This window comes from Stegostoma tigrinum, chromosome 2 (assembly GCF_030684315.1).
Source record: "Stegostoma tigrinum isolate sSteTig4 chromosome 2, sSteTig4.hap1, whole genome shotgun sequence".
Lineage (NCBI taxonomy): Eukaryota > Metazoa > Chordata > Chondrichthyes > Orectolobiformes > Stegostomatidae > Stegostoma > Stegostoma tigrinum.
This window is the reverse complement of record NC_081355.1, coordinates 44,695,373-44,717,143: the sequence shown is the minus strand read 5'-3', so window position 1 is coordinate 44,717,143 and position 21,771 is coordinate 44,695,373. Positions and strand designations below refer to the sequence as shown.

General features: G+C 44.4%; 1 protein-coding gene across 1 annotated transcript in view; it reads right to left on the bottom strand.

Moving 5' to 3' along the window:
• The window catches only part of myo10 (myosin X), a 457,994-nt gene that overhangs the window by 309,077 nt on the left and 127,146 nt on the right, over positions 1-21,771 (bottom strand). Inside the window, exons 6-9 of the mRNA XM_059653796.1 lie at positions 10,464-10,588; positions 10,162-10,175; positions 9,957-10,041; positions 514-617 (exon numbers count right to left, since the gene is read on the bottom strand). Of these exons, the coding sequence (XP_059509779.1) occupies positions 514-617; positions 9,957-10,041; positions 10,162-10,175; positions 10,464-10,588 (328 nt within the window). The remainder of the gene's footprint in view (positions 1-513; positions 618-9,956; positions 10,042-10,161; positions 10,176-10,463; positions 10,589-21,771) is intronic.

Genomic DNA, 21,771 nt, shown 5'->3' with positions numbered 1-21,771 from the left:
ACTTGAAAGAAAGCCATCTAGAACAATATAAAACTTTTTCTTTCAACATGTGAATTGTTCCTCTATAAAGAATAAAATGTTAATGAATTCTTTAAGAATAAGAAAAAAATGCTACAGTGTATTAGGTCACCGGAATAGCAAGAGTTAGTCTTAAACTGTTAAATACAACATCAATCCAACTTAACGCAAGAAACCTGGGTGACACATTAATCTAAAAGATAAAAAAATCTTCCTGAGAGGGTATCTGATATATAATGAAAAATTGACACTCTTTACAATCTCCCTCCCTATCACTGAGGGTGTACCTATCTCAGATGGACTGCAAGTTAGGAAGTTATCATGCCATCATCTTCAAGAGAATTAGATGAGCAACAAATGCTGCCTGTACAGCAACTCTAATTCCAAGAAAGAATACAAAAATAGTTGTGGCAGTAAATGGAATATGTATTAGTGTAGAATAAACAAAGAATTGTGATGGAGCATTGTCTTAATGACCAATGTTAAATGTCTTACCATGACTTCCTGAAAGGCCCGCTGGTCATCAATTACACTATTCACAGTATATCCAAACTGTCCCAAGTAATAATAATTCTCTGTTTCAGATAAATAACATATCTCTGCAGAATAAAAGATTAAAATGTATTAACTCCTGTTTAGTATTGATGATTGTTAGTTGAAAATAATTAAAATCATCCTATTTTCCCAATACATTGTATTTTAATTGTGCTCTTTATAGCCACAAATAAATTTCTTCGAAGTTCACTTTGATAACATTGGAAAATTAAAATAAAAATATCTACAATTTAATGTACGAATGAATTAATTTACATGAAAAGAAAAATTGTAAATGTTGAAAGTATGAGGTAATTAGCAGCTGGGCATGAAATGGCAAATTAACATTCCTGGTATACACCTTCTGCAGGACCAAAATTGTCTTTAAATACAGATTAAATCATATATGAACCTGGCTTTTCTCTTCATGGGTAATGACTAACCGGATGTAGGATTTGATCATTTTCAATGCTGATAGCAACAGGACTAAAATAGCTGAGAATGCATGCGTATTCAGGATTTTGTGAGGAAAGACAAAGTACAATTGAGCAACATCTCTTGCTTTCACAATTGCACTTGTAATAATGGACTGAATCTTACTTTTTCTCGCTAAGTGTCAGAGTCATAGAGGAATATAATATGCCCATTCCATGTATGCATCACTCTCAACGTGAACAAGTTGCTCCTCAGGTCTTTCTTAAATCTTTCCCTCCCACCTAAAACCTATTTCCTCTAGTTTTCAATTTCCCATCCATGGGGAAAAAAAGACTATATGCATTCATCCTCTATGATCCTCGTGATTTTATATGCCTCAATAAGGTCATCCCTCATTCTCCCATGTTCCGAGGAATAAAGTCCCATCCTGGCCAACCTCCACCTATAACTCAGGCCTACTAGTCCTGGCAGCATCCTTGTAAATCTTCTTTGCACTCTTTCCAGTTTAACCATATATTTCTTATAACAGGTGACCAGAACTGTACACAATATTCCAAGTGTGGCCTCACCAGCGACTTATACAACTCTGACATAACATCATAATTTCTATATTCAATGCCTCGACCGATGAAGGCCCGCATGCTAAATGCTTTCTTCACCACCCTGTCCACTTGTAACACCTCTTTCACTGAACTACATACTTGTACTCCTAGGTCCCTAGGTCCCCACAATACTCAAGACCTTATCATTTACTGTACAAGTGCTACATTGGTTTACCTTTCCAAAGTGCAACACCACACGCTTATCTGCATTGAACTGCATTTGTATTCAGTACAGCCAACCTATTTTCATCTTCTAGCTTCACTTCTTCCCTGGCTTACTATCAATAATCTCCTTCTCTGTCCACCCTTTCTTCTCTCTCTCTCTCTCTCTCTCTCTCTCTTTCTCCACCGATTCACCATTACTTTATCCACCCCAGTTAGCAGCGAGGAAAACATGATATTTATGTTGATATCAGTCCTGACAAAGGGTCACTAGACTCAAAATGTTAACTCTTTTCTCTCCAAAAATGCTACCAGACTTGCTGAGTTTTGCCAGCATTTTCTGTGCTTGTTTCAGATCTTCAGCATCCACAGATCTTCATTTTATTTTAGCATTTAATTCATTGTCATATCTGTTCCTCCTCAACAAAGTGGTGCTCTTCTCTCTAACAGGATTCCCATTTTAGTCGTTCCTCTTATTTACCATCATTATTTTCGTTTTCACTCCAAGTGTTTGACAAGGAATTTGCCAAAACTTGTTTCCACAACCACATCTCATTCTTCAATGATTGCCTCCCTCTTAGTCTGACCCATTTAGACTCCAACAGAAGTTTCATCCTTTGATGTTCAAATCCAACCGGGTTCACAGATGTCTCCATCACGTACAAAGCTCCTTGGACAACTACACTTTCCTAATGCCAGGATTCACACTCTGTGCCATGCAACACTGTATGCACAATCTTCACTTCTCTCCCCATCAGCACCATCTCATGTTGTTTGAGAGCTGTCCTACCCCCAAGTTCCACATCAGCTCATTCAAAACTCTAACAAGAAACATTTTCTCTTCCTTTCAGGCATTAAAGGAACACGCTTCAACAAATCAGAGCTATCTGCACCCTTCTGGAACCTTTCTCCCCTCCCTTGCCCTCTGACTCCATTCCTCTTCTAACCCCACTTCTTATCAGGTATTCACCATCTCTCTGACCTTCCGCTCTCTGCTGCATGGTGATTGTAACAAGGTCAGCCTGGTGGATAATGAATGAGTTCCCTGATTGGACCAGATTAACAGCCCCAATCAGGGAGCCCTGGCTGACATATAAATAAGAAGAGTCAGAGGTTCTGTCCACTCAGCTGGCTCGGAGAGAGCTGGCTCAGTGTCAAGGACCCACCCCATGTAAATAAAGGGTAATTGGTTGATGGAATATCCTGAGAACTTATTTCATTGAGTACAGAACATTCAGCATCAGAGACTCTTTGAAGGCCCACCTGAAACATTTTGGGCACAATATGACATTGAACTCCTCTTCCAACATCTTCACCATTGTGTCTATTTCTTTGTTCGGGTGTCCTCTCCCCATCCAATGGACTCCTTCACCTACCTCTAATACTCCCTCTTTACCTCAAATCGCTCTCCTTGTTATTTGCACTTGACCTGCTCATTAAAAATGAATGACATGACATTAAGATGACCAATTTCTCTGCCCTCTCACCCATTCTAACCTCTCCCCCTCTGAACTCAACATAATCTGTGTACACAGATTTAACACTGACTTTGTAAGCAAAGCTGCTGACAAGGGTGGTGCTGTTGTCAGTATGCCAGATGACCTTTACATCGTAGAGGCTAAACGCCAGCTCTTGTACACCACCTATCTTTCCTGGAACTTGACCCCACCATCGAACATTTTACCCGTGACTGTCACAAACCTCATCCCATCTAAGGATTTCTCTTTCTCTTCCCCATTCCCCACAGCCTTCTAGCTCACACAGTCCAATGTCACATATCCCGCTCCTAACCTCTTCCTAGAAGCCACAAATTGTACCAACCTGTTTCTGTCCCATGAAACTTATTTCTTCCTACCCTGACTCAATTTTTAATTTCCCCTCATCCAGTCCCCACTCATGTACACGGGTCTTCTGACGCTTTGTCGGTTTCAAAATTTCCAGTTTGAAAGTATCAGCTGCCTCCCCTTCATCAGGGACATGAAATCTTTCTAGACATTCATCCCCTACCTGCCTTATCAACAATCTCTTTGTCTGCCTCCTGGGAGGTCAAACTCAAGAGGAAAGAATACTGTAAGTGGCCAGTTCCTTAGGAGCATTGATACACAGAAAGATCTTGGAGTGCAAACCTGAAAGTGGCAACACAAGCATATAGTATGCTTGCCTTCACAGGTCAGGGCATTGAGTATAAAGGGTGGCAAGTCATGTTGGAACTTTAGTCAGGCTACATTTGGAGTAGTGTGCACTGTTCCTGTTGCCACCCTACAGGAAGGATGTGGGGGTTTTGTAGAGGGTGCAGAAGACATTTACCAGAATGTTGCCTGGCATGTTGATGTCAGAATGTTGATTGGCATGTATTAGCTACAAGGGGAGGTCAGACAAACTTGAGCTTGGGAGGAGGGGGGGTGCGAACTGATGAAAGTATATAAAACTATGACAATCGTGGACAGGATGGATCATCGCAATTTTGTTTTTCTATTCATTTGTGGATATTTGTGGCAACACTGGCTGGCCAGCATTTCTTGCCCATCCCTAGTTGCCCTTGAGAAGGTGGTGGTGAGCTGCCTTCTTGAACCGCTACAGTCCTCCTGCTATGGGTTAACCCACAATGCTATTAGGGAGGGAATTCCAGGAGTCTGACCCAGCGACAGTGAAGGAATGGCAATGTATTTCCAAGGCAGGATGGTGAGTGACTTGGAGGTGGTGGTGTTCCCATATGTCTGATGCCCTTATCCTTTGAGATGGAAATGGTCATGGGTTTGAAAGGCGATGTCTGAGATGAATTTCTGCAGTGCATCTTGTAGATTGTACACACTGCTGCTAATGAGCGTTAGTGGTAGAGGGAGCGAATGCTTGTGGATGTAGTGCCAATCAAGTGGGCTGCTTTTTCCTGGATGGTATCAAGCTTCTTGAGTGTTGTTGGGGCTGCACTCATCCAGGCAAGTGCGGAGTATTCCATCACACTCCTGACTTATGCCTTATAGATGGTGGACAGGCTTTGAGGAATCAGGAGATGAGTTATTTGCCGCAGTATTCTTAGCTTCTGGTCTGCTCTTGTTGCCACTCTGTTAATGTGGTGAGTCCAGTTGAGTTTCCGGTCAATCGTAACCACCAGGATGCTATTATTGGGGAATTCAGTGATGGTAACACTATTGAATGTTGACGGACGGTGATTAGATTTTCTCTTATTGATGATGGTCATAGCCTGGCATTTGTGTGGATCAAATGTCACTTGCAATCGCTTTCCCAGAATAGAAATGTCACATACTCTAAGGCATAGATTTAACAGGAGTGGGGAAGTCTGAAAGGAAATGAGGCAAATTTATTTTTTTAAAACACAGGGTGGTAGGTGTCTGGAACACACTGTCAGGGAAGGTGGTAGAAGCAGAAACATTGGCAAAGTTTAAGACACATGAACAGGCAGAGAACAGAGGGATATAGACCACGTGCAGACATTACTTTAGAATAGCATCATGGTTAGAACAGGCATGGTGGGCCAAAAGGGGCTGTTTATGTGCTGCACTGTTCTTTGTTCCACGTACTGTACTTTATTTTGGCTTTGGAAGGATACATTGATCTTGGAAGAGGTGTAGATAAGATTAAGCTAAGACGGTAGATTAAACAAACTGCCATTCTACTGCAACAGAAACAAAATACTGTGGATGCTAGAGATCTAAAATAAAAACAAAACTGTGAAGAACAGTCACATTCGACTCAAAATATTAATTTGTTTCTCTACCCACAGATGCTGCCAGATTTGCTGATGAAGGAATTCAGGGTAGAAACTGCAAGGGCACTGGCCATTATTGTCAGTCTTCCCTGGACTTTTACAGGTGGTACTTTGGAGGAAACTGGAATTGCAACAATTGCAGCCTTGTACAAGGAAAGTGTACGAATTGTCCTAGCAATTCCAGACCAGCCGGTTGGACGTTGGTAATGGGTAAACGTTTAGAAATAATTATTCAGGATAGAATGTGTAGTCACGGAGAAAAAAAATGGGTTGATTCGGAAGTGTCAGCATGAATTTCCAAACGGGAAATCTGGTTTAATTAATATGTTGGAGTTGTTTGAAGCAGCAACAGAAAGACTCGATGTGAGTAATGGTGTGAATGTGATGTGCATGGATTTCCAGAATACAGACATACTAGGAAACCAACAAGTTGGACCAAGTCTGCCTTTCATCTCCTTCAGGCATCCGAGCCTAGCTGTGGATCTGACAGCCTTGGCCTGGCCTGTGGGTTCAGGCTGGAGGAGTCTGCCCAGGACCTGTTCCTTGCTCCCAAAAACCAACCAGATCAGTTTTTCCAACCATCGACAATGGATTCATGGTCATCATTAGACTCTTAATTCCAGATTCTTTTCTATTGAATTCCAATTCCACCATCTGCCACAGCAAGATTCAAACCCTGGTCCCCAGAACATCAGCCTCTTTTGGATAGGTTAGCAGTCTAGCAATAATACCACTAATACCTCAAATGACAAAGGCTGGTGAATATTTGGAGCTTCCCATCCTAGATGGCTGCAGATGCTTAGCCAGAGTATATTCAAGAAGGAGGTTAATAGATTTCTAGCTCACTGTGTGTGTATGCACACTAGCACAATGCACTCACAGGTACAAAAGCAGCAGCTCCAAACATCCATACGTGGTTTGTTTTTCTGATGGGTCTAGGCCCGAAACGTCAGCTTTTGTGCTCCTAAGATGCTGCTTGGCCTGCTGTGTTCATCCAGCTCCACACATTGTTATCCATACATGGTGATTGGTTTACAGCACTGATTTCAGTTCTGGAAGTCAATGCGCGCAAAATTCTTGGGAAGTCAAGGAATCATACACTACAGAGCCAGTCCTGCAGCCCAATGGGCCTGTACCAATAAAACCACACTAAATCAACACAAGTCTCACAGCCTTGAACGTTATGACATTTTACAAGTGATTATCCACATACCCTTTAAAGGTTGAGAGGTTTCCCACCTCACCTACTCTTCCCAAGAACAAAAACAAATACAGAATTTTCTGGAAAAACTCTGGCAGCACCTGTGGAGAGAAAGCAGAGTTAACATTTCAGCTCCGGTGATTCTTCCTCAGAGCTGGTAGGCAGAATCCTCCCCAGACAGATCATTCTGGACTCCTGCGATCCTCTGGGTGAAGTAGTTTTCTCAACTGCCCGCTAAACCTCCTGCATTTCATCTTAAAAGCGTGATCCTTGTTAAGGGGACCAGCTGCCTTTTATACACACTGCCCTCAGTCTTACATACCTTTATCAACTGTGGCCTAACCAAACATCTATACAGCTCCAATATAACCTTCCTCCTCTCAATCTATGCCAGGACTGTTGAAAGGCAAGTGGCTCGTATGACCTCTTAATCAGCTTTGCCACCAGAGAACCGTGGATAAGCACCCCAAGATCCCTCTGCTTGTCTGAGCTTCCTAGGGTCCTGCCAGTGAGTACTTCCTTGTTGTGTTATTTCTTCCAAAGTGCATTATCACACATTATGAGGGGTTAAGTACATTGCCACAGGTCTGCTCATCTGACCAAATCAGTGTATATCCTCCTGCAACCTAAGGCATTATTCCTCCCTGTCAACCACCCAGCAAATTTGCACATCATCCACAAGCTTACTTATTTCCCCGCCTACATGGTCATGCATTTTCTTTCAAAATATAGATCACGAACAATACGGAATCCAACACAGAATTCCTGACAAAGCCATGTTGGTGTGCAAATTCATAGATCCCTTAAAATGGCCACCCAAGTGGACAGGGTTGTTAAGAAAGCATATGGTGTTTTGGCTTTCATTAACAGGGGGATTGAGTTTAAGAGTCGTGAGATCTTGTTGCAGCTCTATAAAACTTTGGTTAGACCGCACTTGGAATACTGCGTCCAGTTCTGGGCGCCCTATTATAGGAAAGATGTGGATGCTTTGGAGAGGGTTCAGAGGAGGTTTACCAGGATGCTGCCTGGACTGGAGGGCTTATCTTATGAAGAGAGGTTGACTGAGCTCGGTCTCTTTTCATTGGAGAAAAGGAGGAGGAGAGGGGACCTAATTGAGGTATACAAGATAATGAGAGGCATAGATAGAGTTGATAGCCAGAGACTATTTCCCAGGGCAGAAATGGCTAGCACGAGGGGTCATAGTTTTAAGCTGGTTGGTGGAAAGTATAGAGGGGATGTCAGAGGCAGGTTCTTTACGCAGAGAGTTGTGAGAGCATGGAATGCGTTGACAGCAGCAGTTGTGGAAGCAAGGTCATTGGGGTCATTTAAGAGACTGCTGGACATGTATATGGTCACAGAAATTTGAGGGTGCATACATGAGGATCAATGGTCGGCACAACATTGTGGGCTGAAGGGCCTGTTCTGTGCTGTACTGTTCTATGTTCTATGACATTTCTAATCAAATCTTGCCTCTCTAAAACGGAGTTAATTTTCTTCAGAATTTTCTAAAATAGATTTCATATCGCTGATGAGAGACATATTGGTCTATGGTTCAGAAATAGTAGTAACTGCAGATGCTGGAGAATCTGAGATAAAAAGGTGTAGAGCTAAATGAACACAGCAGGCCAAGCAGCATCAGAGGAGCAAGAAAGCTGATGTTTCGGGCCTAGACCCTTCTCCAGAAATGGGGGAGAGGAAGGGCTTCTGAAATAAATAGGGAGAAAGGCAGAGACAGATAGAAGAATGGATAGAGGAGAAGATAGGTGGAGAGGAGACAGACAGGTCAAAGAGGCGGGGATGGAGCCAGTAAAGGTGAATGTGGGTGAGGAGGTAGGGACGGGATAGGTCAGTCCAGGGAGGACGGACAGGTTGAGGGGGTGGGGTGACGCTAGTAGGTAGGAGATGGGGGTGGCGCTTGAAGTGGCTGGAGGGACACGTTAGGGAGGCGGGGACAAGCTGAGCAGGTTTTACGATGCAGTTAAGGGGAGGGGAGATTTAGAAGCTTGTGAAGTCAAGGTGAGGATCAATCGTCGGCACAACATTGTGGGCTGAAGGGCCTGTTCCGTGCTGTACTGTTCTATGTTCTATGTTCTAAGTCCACATTGATACTATCGAGCTGCAACGTTCCCAAGCGAAATATGAGGTGCTGTTCTTGCAACCTTCGGGTGACATCGTTGTGGCACAGGATTGATATGTTGTCTGAGGAATGGGAGGGGGAGTTGAAATAGTTTGCAACTGGGAGGTGCAGTTGTTTAGTGCGAAACAAGCGTAGGTGTTCCGCAAAGCAGTCTCCAAACCTCCACTTGGTTTCCCTGATGTAGAGGAGGCCACAGCGGGAACAGCAGATAGGTATACCACATTAGCAGACGTGCTGGTGAACATCTGCTTGATGTGGAAAGTCTTCTTGGGGCCTGGGATGGGGGTGAGGAAGGAGGTGTAGGAGCAAGTATAGCACTTCCTGTGGTTGCAGGGAAAAATGCCTGGTGTGGTGGGGCTGGAGGGGAGCGTGGAGTGGACAAGTGAGTCACCGAGAGAGTGGTCCCTCCAGAAAGCAGATAAAGGGTTGGGAGGGAAAAATGTCTTTGGTGGTGAGGTCAGATTGCAGATGGCAGAAGTGTCGGAGGATGATGCATTGGATCCGGAGGTTGGTGGGGTGGTGTATGAGGATGAGGGGGATTCTGTTTCGGTTGTTATTGCAGGGAGGGGATTTGAAGGATGAATTGCTGGAAATGTGGGAGACACGGTTGATTCTCGACGATTGTGGGGGGATGTTGCAGTCTCTGAAAATCAAGGACAGCTGAGATGTTCGAGAGTGGAATGCCTCATCCTGGGAGCAGATGTAGCAGAGGTGAAGGAATTGGAATAGGGGATGGCATTTTTGCAGGAAGGTGGGTGGGAGGAGGTGCATTCTAGCTCTATGGTTCCTTGGTTTTATCTCCACCACACTTCCTGGAAATGGAATCACATTAGCTACCCTTCCCTGTGGCCAGAGAAGAATTAAATATTTGGGTCAAGGCCAGTGATCTCCCCCTACTCATTTCCCACACCATCCTGGGCTACACCTCATCCAGAGCTGGGGATTTGTCCACTGTAAAGCCCACCAAAACCATCTCAATCCCAATATTGTTAGTTCCATGAGTGCACATAAATGCCACTGGAAATCAAGTGTTAGAATAGATAAGAAAACCTGCTAGTGTGTATATTGCACAAAAGGTTTCTCAACATTTTATGAGATTCCATCTCAGTACACCTCTGATGGAGTTGGTCCATCACTCACCTTTCTGCTCATCATCTGTTCCAGCCAGTAAAGCATAAAAAATATGGTAATTTCGTTCCCCAGGGTTCTGCCTGACTACACGGTTCTACAAAACAAAATTAAATTTCAATATCCTGAATCTTAAACCACAGAATGAATAACTAGCACTATTTTGCAAGGAAAATTATATTTAAGACACAAGTGCTTCAACACAAAATATCCTTACCTTTTCTAATAAATCTTCAGATAAAAAAAACTGTCAAGGTAAACAATTGATGATACAAGCTCTTGTTGCTCAAGTAGAACAAAAATAGTTTTCTAATAAATTAAGCATGAAACATCAAATTTACAGAAATTCAGGAACAATCGGAAAAACACTCCCTTCAGACCAATCTTATGCCTTTAAGTATAAAAATTATAAGTTGGATTCTCAAGTTTCTTCTCATGAGACACATTTTGTTTCGCTGTTCAAAGCAATTTTGAATTGTACATGGAGTTGCATTTTGCTGCCAGTCACTTAAAGGATACAATCTATGATTCTGCCTCCCTGAATATTTCCCTTTTGACAAAAGTTCAGCTTAATGAACTTCCCAAATCGACTGGAGTTGTTGTTATAGACAGTCTTCGCATTGCCAAATGCTTCCAAGATAGGACTGTTGATTCAAAAAAAGAGATGTGAATTCAGTGGACTGAAAGTACAGACTGACATCACAGAAAACAATCGCAAACAAACCAACTCGATGTTTGATATTAATCTCAATATTTTAGGCTGGTGTTTAAGATTATAACAAAAGTAATCTCATCTTTCCGTTCAAGGTCTAATTCTCTTTATTTCCTGCCCATTCATGCGTCTGTCTAAATGCCTCAAACTTTGCAACTGTATCAGCTTCCACCACCTCCTCTGGCAGCATGGCCCAGGAACCCACCACACTTCATGCGAAATAAAAAAACAACTTGCCTCACACATCTCCTTTGCACTCTTCCTTCCTCATCTTATACCTATTCTCCCAATATTTAGCATTTCCAACCTGGGGAAATGGCTCTCCAAACTGTCCATGCTTCTCACAATTTTATATAGTTCTATCAGTTCACCCCTCAGCGTCAGACTCTAGTGAAAACAATCCAAGTTGGCACTTTCAGGGAGCTAGGGACTTGCACCCCTAACAAAATTCCGAAGGATCACTGCATTTACTGTATACTATCCTCTTGCATTTGACCTCTCAAAATGTATCACTTAATACTTAGCCAGGTGCAGTACAGTGGCTCAGTGGTTACACTGCTGTCTCACAGTGCCAGGGATCTGGATTTGATTCCAGCCTTGGGCGACTGTCTGTGTGGAGTCTGCACATTCTCCCTGTGTCTGCATGGGCTTCCTCTGGGGGCTCCAGTTTCCTCCCACGGTCCAAAGATAGTGCAGGTTAAGTGGATTGGCCATGCTAAATTGCCAACGTGTCTAGGGTGGGAAATGCAGGAATTGGGGTGGGGGTCGTGTCAGGATGGGATTGCGTTGGACGGTCGGTGTGGATTCGATGGGCCAAATCGACTGCATCCATCCTGCAGGGATTCTATGATTCTTAAGAACATAGAACATAGAACATAGAACATTACAGCACAGTACAGGCCCTTCGGCCCTCGATGTTGTGCCAACCTGTCATATCGATCTCAAGCCCATGTAACCTACGCTATTCCATGTACATCCATATGCTTGTCCAATGACAACTTAAATGTACTTAAAGTTGGAGAATCTACTACCGTTGCAGGCAAAGCGTTCCATTCCCTTACTACTCTGAGTAAAGAAACTACCTCTGACATCGGTCCTATATCTTTTACCCCTCAATTTAAAGCTATGCCCCCTCGTGCTCGCCGTCACCATCCTAGGAAAAAGGCTCTCCCTATCCACCCTATCTAACCCTCTGATTATTTTATATGTTTCAATTAAGTCACCTCTCAACCTTCTTCTCTCTAATGAAAACAGCCTCAAGTCCCTCAGCCTTTCCTCGTAAGACCTTCCCTCCATACCAGGCAACATCCTAGTAAATCTCCTCTGCACCCTTTCCAAAGCTTCCACATCCTTCTTATAATACGGTCACCAGAACTGTACGCAATACTCCAAGTGCGGCCGCACCACAGTTTTGTACAGCTTCACCATAACCTCTTGGTTTTGGAAATCGATCCCTCTATTGATAAAAGCTAAAACACTGTATGCCTTCTTAACAGCCCTGTCAACCTGGGTGGTAACTTTCAAGGATCTGTGTACAGGGACACCAAGATCTCTCTGCTCATCTACACTACTAAGAATCTTACCATTAGCCCTGTACTTTGCCTTCCGGTTACTCCTACCAAAGTGCATCATCTGACACTTGTCTGCATTAAACTCCATTTGCCACCTCTCAGCCCAGCTCTGCAGCTTATCTATGTCTCTCTGCAACCTACAGCATCCTTCGTCACTGTCCACAACTCCACCGACCTGAGTGTCATCTGCAAATTTACTAACCCATCCTTCTACGCCCTCATCCAGGTCATTTATAAAAATGACAAACAGCAGTGGACCCAACACCAACCCTTGCGGTACACCACTAGTAACTGGTCCCAGGATGAACATTTCCCATCAACTACCACCCTCTGTCTTCTTTCAGCAAGCTAATTTCCGATCCAAACTGCTATATCTCCCACAGTTCCATTCCTCTGCATTTTGTACAATAGCCTATTGTGGGGAACCTTATCGAACACCTTGCTGAAATCCTTAAACACCACATCAACCGGTTTACTCTCATCTACCTGTTTGGTCACCTTCTCAAAGAACTCAATAACGTTTGTGAAGCACGACCTTCCCTTCACAAAACCGTGCTGACTATCCCTAATCAATTTATTCTTTTCTGGATGATTATAAATCCTAAGCCTTATAACCTTTTCCAACACTTTACCAACAACCTCTTCCTTGTGAACCTCAATCCCACCAAGTCTAGTAGATTGTATCTCAGTATTCTCCTCGAAAACATTGTCGTTTTCTAAAGTGAATACTGTTGAAAAATATTCATTTAGCGCTTCCCCCATCTCATCTGACTCCACACACAACTTACCACTACTATCCTTGATTGGGCCTAATCTTACTTTCATAGAACACAGAACATAGAACAGTACAGCACAAAACAGGCCCTTCAGCCCACAATGCTGTGCCGGCCATTGATCCTCATGTATGCACCCTCAAACTTCTGTGACCACATGCATGTCCAGCAGTCTCTTAAATGACCCCAATGACCTTGCTTCCACAACTGCTGCTGGCAACGCATTCCATGCTCTCACAACTCTCTGTGTAAAGAACCCGCCTCTGACATCCCCTCTATACTTTCCACCAACCAGCTTAAAACTATGACCCCTCGTGCTAGCCATTTCTGCCCTGGGAAATAGTCTCTGGCTATCAACTCTATCTATGCCTCTCATTATCTTGTATACCTCAATTAGGTCCCCTCTCCTCCTCCTTTTCTCCAATGAAAAGAGACCAAGCTCAGTCAACCTCTCTTCATAAGATAAGCCCTCCAGTCCAGGCAGCATCCTGGTAAACCTCCTCTGAACTCTCTCCAAAGCATCCACATCTTTCCTATAATATGGCGACCAGAACTGGACGCAGTATTCCAAGTGCGGTCTAACCAAAGCTTTATAGAGCTGCAACAAGATCTCACGACTCTTAAACTCAATCCCCCTGTTAATGAAAGCCAAAACACCATATGCTTTCTTAACAACCCTGTCCACTTGGGTGGCCATTTTAAGGGATCTATGTATCTGCACACCAAGATCCCTCTGTTCCTCCACACTGCCAAGAATCCTATCCTTCATCCTGTACTCAGCTTTCAAATTCGACCTTCCAAAATGCATCACCTCGCATTTATCCAGGTTGAACCCCATCTGCCACCTCTCAGCCCATCTCTGCATCCTGTCAATGTCCCGCTGCAACCTACAACAGCCCTCTATACTGTCAACGACACCTCCGACCTTTGTGTCGTCTGCAAACTTGCTGACCCATCCTTCAATCCCCTCATCCAAGTCATTAATAAAAATTACAAACAGCAGAGGCCCAAGGACAGAGCCCTGTGGAACCCCACTCACCACTGACTTCCAGGCAGAATATTTTCCTTCTACTACCACTCGCTGTCTTCTGTTGGCCAGCCAATTCTGTATCCAAGCAGCTAAGTTCCCCTGTATCCCATTCCTCCTGACCTTCTGAATGAGCCTACTGTGGGGAACCTTATCAAATGCCTTACTGAAGTCCATATACACCACATCCACAGCTCGACCCTCATCAACTTTTCTAGTCACATCCTCAAAAAACTCGATAAGGTTTGTAAGGCATGACCTACCCCTCACAAAGCCGTGTTGACTGTATTTGATCAAGCCATGCTCCTCCAGATGGTCATAAATCCTATCCCTCAGAATCCTTTCTAACACCTTGCAGACGACAGACGTGAGACTTACTGGTCTGTAATTGCTGGGATTTCCCTATTTCCTTTCTTGAAGAGAGGAATTACATTTGCCTCTCTCCAGTCCTCAGGTACAACACCAGTGGAGAGCGAGGATGCAAAGATCTTCACAAGTGGCGAAGCAATTTCATTTCTTGCTTCCCAAAGCAGCCAAGGACAAATCTGGTCCGGGTCTGGCGACTTGTCAATCTTAATGTTTGACAAAATTTTCAGCACATCAGCTTCGTCTATCTCTATCCATTCCAGCATGCACACCTGCTCTTCAAAGGTTTCATTCACTACAAAGTTCGTTTCTTTCGTAAAGACAGAAGCAAAAAACTCATTTAGGCCTTCCCCTACCTCCTCAGACTCCACACACAAGTTCCCTATGCTGTCCCTGATCGGCCCTACTCTTTCTTTGACCATGCTCTTATTCCTCACATAAGTGTAAAATGCCTTTGTGTTTTCCCTGATTCCTTCTGCCAAGCCTTTCTCGTGCCCCCTCCTGGCTCTCCTCAGACCTTTTTTGAGCTCCTTCCTTGCCTGCGAGTAATCCTCTCTAGCTGAACTTGACCCTAGCTTCCTCCACCTTATGTAAGCTACCTTCTTCCTTTTCACAAGAAGCTCCACCGCTCTCATCATCCAAGGTTCCTTTATCTTACCCCTTCTTGCCTGTCTCAGAGGGACATATTTACTCATCACTCGCAACAACTGTTCCTTAAACAGTCTCCACATGTCTATAGTTCCCTTACCAGGGAACAATTGCTCCCAGTCCAAGCTTCCTAACTTGTGTCTAATCGCGTCATAATTTCCTCTTCCCCAATTAAATATCCTCCCATTTTGCCTAATCCTCTCCTTCTCCATAGCTATGTAAAATGTGAGGCAGTTATGGTCACCATCACCTAAATGCTCTCCCACCACAAGATCTGATACCTGCCCCGGCTCGTTTCCGAGCACCAAGTCTAGAATGGCCTCTCCCCCCGTCGGCCTGTCAACGTACTGAGTTAGGAAACCCTCCTGAACACACCTTACAAATACAGCTCCATTCAAATCTTCTGCTCGAAGCAGGTTCCAATCAATATTAGGAAAGTGAAAGTCACCCATTACAACAACCCTACTGCGACCACACATTTCCAAAATCTGTCGACCTATGCTTTCTTCAATCTCCCTGTTGCTATTGGGGGGCCTGTAGTAAACCCCTAACAAGGTGACTACTCCCTTGCTGTTCCTAATTTCCACCCATACTGACTCAGTAGGCAGATCTTCCTCGACAATAGAAGCTTCTGTAGCTGTGATACCCTCTCTGATTAGTAGTGCTACACCCCCTCCTCTTTCTCCCCCCTCCCTATTCTTTTTAAATGTTCTAAACCCTGGAACATCCAGCAACCATTCCTGCCCATGAGAAACCCATGTCTCTGTTATGGCCACAACATCATAGCACCAGGTACTGATCCATGCTCTAAGTTCATCACTTTTATTCCTGATACACCTTGCATTAAAGCAAACACACTTTAACCGATCCCTTGGTTCCTTCCCACTAGCTGGTCTACCTCTTGCTACTGCCTCACCTGCATCAACTCTCACCTCCGGTATACAGCTCAGGTTCCCACCCCCCTGCCATACTAGTTCAAACCTTCTCGAACTACTCGAGCAAACCTTCCACCCAGGATATTGGTCCCCTTCCAGTTCAGATGCAACCCATCCTTCTTGTACAGGTCCCACCTTCCCCAGAAGGCATCCCAATTATCAACATATCTGAAGCCCTCCCTCCTACACCAGCTGCGTAGCCACGTGTTCAGCTGCGCCCGCTCCCTGTTCCTCGCCTCGCTATCTCGTGGCACTGGTAGTAAACCAGAGAACACTACTCTGTTCGTCCTGCTCCGCAGCTTCCATCCTAACTCCCTGAAATCACTTTTTATATCCTCAATCCTATTTCTGGCTATATCATTTGTGCCAATATGTAACACGATTTCTGGCTGTTCGCCCTCCCCTTTTAGAGCCTTATACACCCGATCGGAGACGTCCCGGACCCTGGCACCAGGGAGGCAACATACCTTCCGGGAATCCCGATCCTGACCACAAAATCTCCTGTCAATTCCCCTAACTATCGAGTCCCCTACCACGAGTACTTTTCTATTCTGCCCCCTTCCCTTCTTTGCCAGAGTGTCAGGCTCAGTGCCAGAGAACTGACTACTATGACTTTCCTCTGGTAGGTCATCCCCCCCAGCAGTATCCAAAACGGTATACTTATTGCTGAGGGGAATGCCCACAGGGGATCTCTGCACTGTCTGTCGATCCCCTTTCCTCCCCCTAACTGTAACCCATCTATCCTTGTCCTGAGCATTAGGAGTGACCAACTCCCAGTAACTCCTCCCAATTACCCCCTCTGCCTCCCAAATGATCCGTAGTTCATCCAGCTCCAGCTCCATTTCCCTAACACTGTTTTCAAGGAGCTGTAGCTGGGTGCACTTCCCGCAGATGTAGCCAGCGGAGACGTGTGCCATGTCTCCCAACTGCCACATTCTGCAGGAGGAGCAAGCAACTGCCCTAGCATCCATACCCCACTTATCTGAACACCCACTCAGTACTAAAGTAGAAAGCTTACGTCAAGTAATAATAACAAATTAATAACAAACTTATATTCAATAGAGAAAGTTTAGAATGAACCTTACCTTATTAACTAGGTCATTCTTTTATTCCTTAAATACCTATAGAAAGCCTTAGGGTTTACCCTGATCCTATCCGCCAACAACTTCTCATGTCTCCTCCTGGCTCTTCTGAGCTCTCTCTTTAGGTCTTTCATGGCTACCTCGTAGCCCTCAAGTGCCCTAACTGAGCCTTCACATCTCATCCTAACATAAGCCTTCTTCTTCCTCTTGACCAGAGATTCCACCTCCTTCGTAAACCACAGCTCCCATGCTCTCAAGCTTCCTCCCTGCCTGACTGGTACATACTTATCTAGGACACACAGGAGCTTTTCCTTGAATAAGCTCCACATTTCTAATGTGCCCATCCCCTGAAGTTTCTTTCCCCATCCTATGCTCCCTAAATCTTGCCTAATCGCATTGTAATTGCCTTTCCCCCAGCTATAACTCTTGCCCAGTTGTATACACCTATCCCTTTCCATCACTAAAGTAAACATAACAGAATTGTGATCGCTATCACCAAAGTGCTCACCTACTTCCAAATCTAACACCTGGCCAAACTCATTACCCAGTACCAAATCTAATGTGGCTTCGCCGCTTGTTGGCCTATCTACACACTGGACAAAAACTGACCCATCTATTGTACTCGAACTATAGTGTTCCCAGTCAATATTTGGAAAGTTGAAACCCCCATGACAACTACCCCGTCTCTCTCACTCCTATCGAGAATCATCTTTGCTATCCTTTCCTCTACATCTCTGGAACTATTCAGAGGCCTATAGAAAACTCCCAACGGGGCGACCTCTCCTTTCCTGTTTCTAACCTCAGCCCATACTACCTCAGTTGATGAGTCCCCAAACACCCTTTCTGCAACTGTAATACTGTCCTTGACCAACAATGCCACACTTCCGCCCCTTTTACCATCTTCTCTGTTCTTACTGAAACATCTAAATCCCGGAACCTGCAACAACCATTCCTGTCCCTGCTCTATCCATGTTTCTGAAATGGCCACAACATTGAAGTCCCAGGTACCAACCCATGCTGCAAGTTCACCAACTTTATTCTGGACGCTCCTGGCATTGAAGTAGACACACTTCAAACCAACTTCTTGCTTGCCGGTGCCATCTTGCTTCCCTGAAACTTTATTTCGGACACCCTACTCTCAACCTTTTCTATAGTCGAACTACAATTTTGGTGCCCATCCCCCTGCTGAATTAGTTTAAACCCACCCGAGCAGCCTTAGCAAATTTCCCCCCCAGGATATCGGTACCCCTCTGGTTCAGGTGAAGACCATCTTGCTTGTAGAGCTCCCACCTACCCCAGAAAGAGCCCCAATTATCCAAGAATCCAAAACCCTCCCTCCATCAGCCATTTCTCTGCCCAAACTTTCCAAATGGTCTATATTGTTCTGTCTCCTTCGATAGCCTTCTTCACCATCCACAACTTCATGAACTTGCATGGCATCTGGGAATTTACTAATCGGACTACCTACATTTTCAGCCAAATCATTTACAGGTACATATATTATTATAGAGGTCCAAAGTCTGATTCTTGCAAAACACCACTGCTTCTTGACCTCCAGTCAGAAAAAAACCCGCCAACAACATCCCTCCGTCTTCTACGATGAAGTCAATTTGGTATCCAAAATTGCCAACTCACAGTGAATATCATGGTACGAGTTTTCTGGATCACCCTACCATGAACAACTTTGTCAAATGCTTTGAATAAGTCCATGCAGATAACATCCACTGCCTAACCCTCAATCATTTTTGTGACTTGCTCAAAAAATTCAATCAAGTTTGTGAGACGTGACCTCCATGGCATAAAGCCGTGCTGACAACCCCTAGTAAATCCATTTTTCTTCAAGTTCAAGTAAACCATGTCTTTTAGGATCTTCTGCAATAATTTGCTTTCTACTGATGTGAAGCTCACCATCCTGTTATTTCCTGGATTATTCCTGTTCCTTTTTAAACAAATTGACTATTCTCCAGTCTTCTGTGATCTCATCAGACCACAGGGACTTCTCTAACTTAATGCTTTTCGACACATTCAATACATTCTCCTTCTTAACACTGTCATGGTCTTGAATATCAACATACCCCTCCCGAAGCTTACCATCATCAATCTTGTTCTGCTGGATGTAAAGTATTTGTTAGGTGAGTAGCTCTCAGTGGACTTGCCCTTTCTCTTGCAATCCTTGTATTCTTGATACATGTATAAGATACTTTAGGATTCTACATGCTAAGGACATTTCAGGGTACCCTACAAGTCTCCTAATTTCTTGTTTAAGTTCCTTTCTGCTTCCTTTCTATTTCTCAAGGGCCTTGTTTGACTTTGCTTCCTTTTACTTTTTGACCAATCGTTTTATATCTTTTACCATCCAAGATTCCTAAAATGTTGCCATCCTCATCTTTTACCCTCACAGGAACATGTTGTTCCTGAACTCTGATCAACTCATCTGTAGAAGACGACAACATGTCAGATGTGGAATTGCCCTCAAAGAGCCACCACCCTTTTATATTTATTCATTTTGTGGTAAGTGGGCATTGTTGGCCGGCCAGCATTTCTTGCCCATCCCTAGTTGCCCTCGAGAACAAAGAAAATTACAGTACAGGAACAGGCCCTTCGGCCCTCCAAGACTGCGCTGATGCGGATCTTCTATCGAAACCTGTCGCCTATTTTCCATGGATCTGTATCCCTCTGCTCCGTGCCCATTCATGTATCTGTCCAGATACATCCTAAATGACGCAATCGTGCCCGCCTCTAACACCTGCGCTGGCAATGCGTTCCAGGCACCCACCACCCTCTGGGTAAAGAACTTTCTATGCATATCTCCCTTAAACTTTCCTCCTCTCACCTTGAAATCGTGACCCCTAGTAATTGACTCACCCAGTCTGGGAAAAAGCTTCTTGCTATCCACCCTGTCTGTACCTCTCATTATTTTGTAGACCCAAATCAGGTCACCCTTCAACCTCCGTCTTTCTAATGTAAATAATCCTAATCTACTCAGCTCTCTTCATAGTTAGCACCCTCCATACCAGTCAAGATCCTGATGAACCTCCTCTACACCCTCTCCAAAGCATCCATATCCTTTTGGTAATGTGGTGACCAGAACTGTACACAGTATTCCAAATGTGGCCGAACCAAAGTCCTATACAACTATAACATGACCAGCCAACTCTTGTACTCAATACCACGTCCGATGAATGAAACCATGCCGTATGCCTTCTTGACCACTATCAACCTGCGTTGCCACCTTCAGGGTACAATGGCCCTGACACCCAGATCTCTCTATGCATCAATTTTTCCAGGGCTTTTACACTTACCATATAGTTCGCTCTTGAATTGGATATTTCAAAATGCATCACCTCACATTTGCCTGGACTGAACTCCCCCTGCCATTTCTCTGCCCAAATCTCCAATCTATCTTTATTCTGTTGCATTCTCCGACAACCCCCTTCATTATCTGCTGCTCCACCAATCTTAGTGTCATCTGCAAACTTGCTCATTAGACCATCTATACCTTCGTCCAGATCATTTACGTATATCACAAACAACAGGGGTCCCAACACGGATCCCTGTGGAACACCACTGGTCACAGTTCTCCATTTTGAGAAACTCCTTTCCACTACAACTCTGTCTCCTGTTGGCCAGCCAGTTCTCTATCCATCTAGCTAGTACACTCTGGACTCCATGTAACTTCACTTTCTCCATCAGCCTACCACGGGGAACCTCATTAAAAGCATTACTGAAGTCCATGTGTATGACATCTTCAGCACTTCCCTCATCTGTCAACTTTGTCACTTCTTCAAAGAATTCTATCAAGTTGGTAAGACATGACCTTCCCTGCACAAAACCATGCTGCCTATCACTAATAAGCCCATTTTCTTCCAAATGTAAATAGACTCTATCCCTCAGAATCTTCTCCAGAGGCTTCCCCACCACTGACGTCAGGAACACCAGTCTATAATTAGATTCCCTACAGTGTGGAAACAGGCCCTTTGGCCCAAGAAGTCCACACTGCTCCTTGAAGCATCCCACCCAGGCCCATCCCCCTATAACCCACACATCCCTGAACACTACAGGCAATTTATCATGGCCAATCCACCTCACCTGCACATCTTTGGACTGTGGGAGGAAACCAGAGCACCCGGAGGAAACCCACACAGACACGGGGAGAATGTGCAAACTCCACACAGTCACCCGAGGCATGAATCGAACTCGGGTCCCTGGCGCTGTGAGGCTGCAGTGCTAACCACTGAGCCACCGTGCCGCCCCTGGATTAGCCTTGCTTCCCTTCTTAAACAAGGGGACAACATCAGCAATTCTCCAGTCCTCTCGGCCCTCACCCATGCTGAAGGATATTGCAAAGATATCTGTTAAGGCCCCAGGTATTTCCTCTCTCGCCTCCCTCAGTAACCTGTGACAGATCCCATCCAGACCTGTGGGCTTGTCCACCCTAATGCCTTTTAGAACACCCAACACTTCCCCCCTCCTTATGCGGACTTGACCTAGAGTAATCAAACATCTATCCCTAATCTCAACATTCGTCCTGTCCCTCTCCTCAGTGAATACCGACGCAAAGTACTCATTAAGAATCTCATTCATTTTCTCTGACTCCTCACGTAACTTATGTGCGAGGAGAAATTTTCCAAAATATACCACTGAAGGGCTCATTTTCTTTTGGTTAATTTCGTGCTTAAGATGCAAGGTCTTGTGTTTCTAACAGAGCACTTT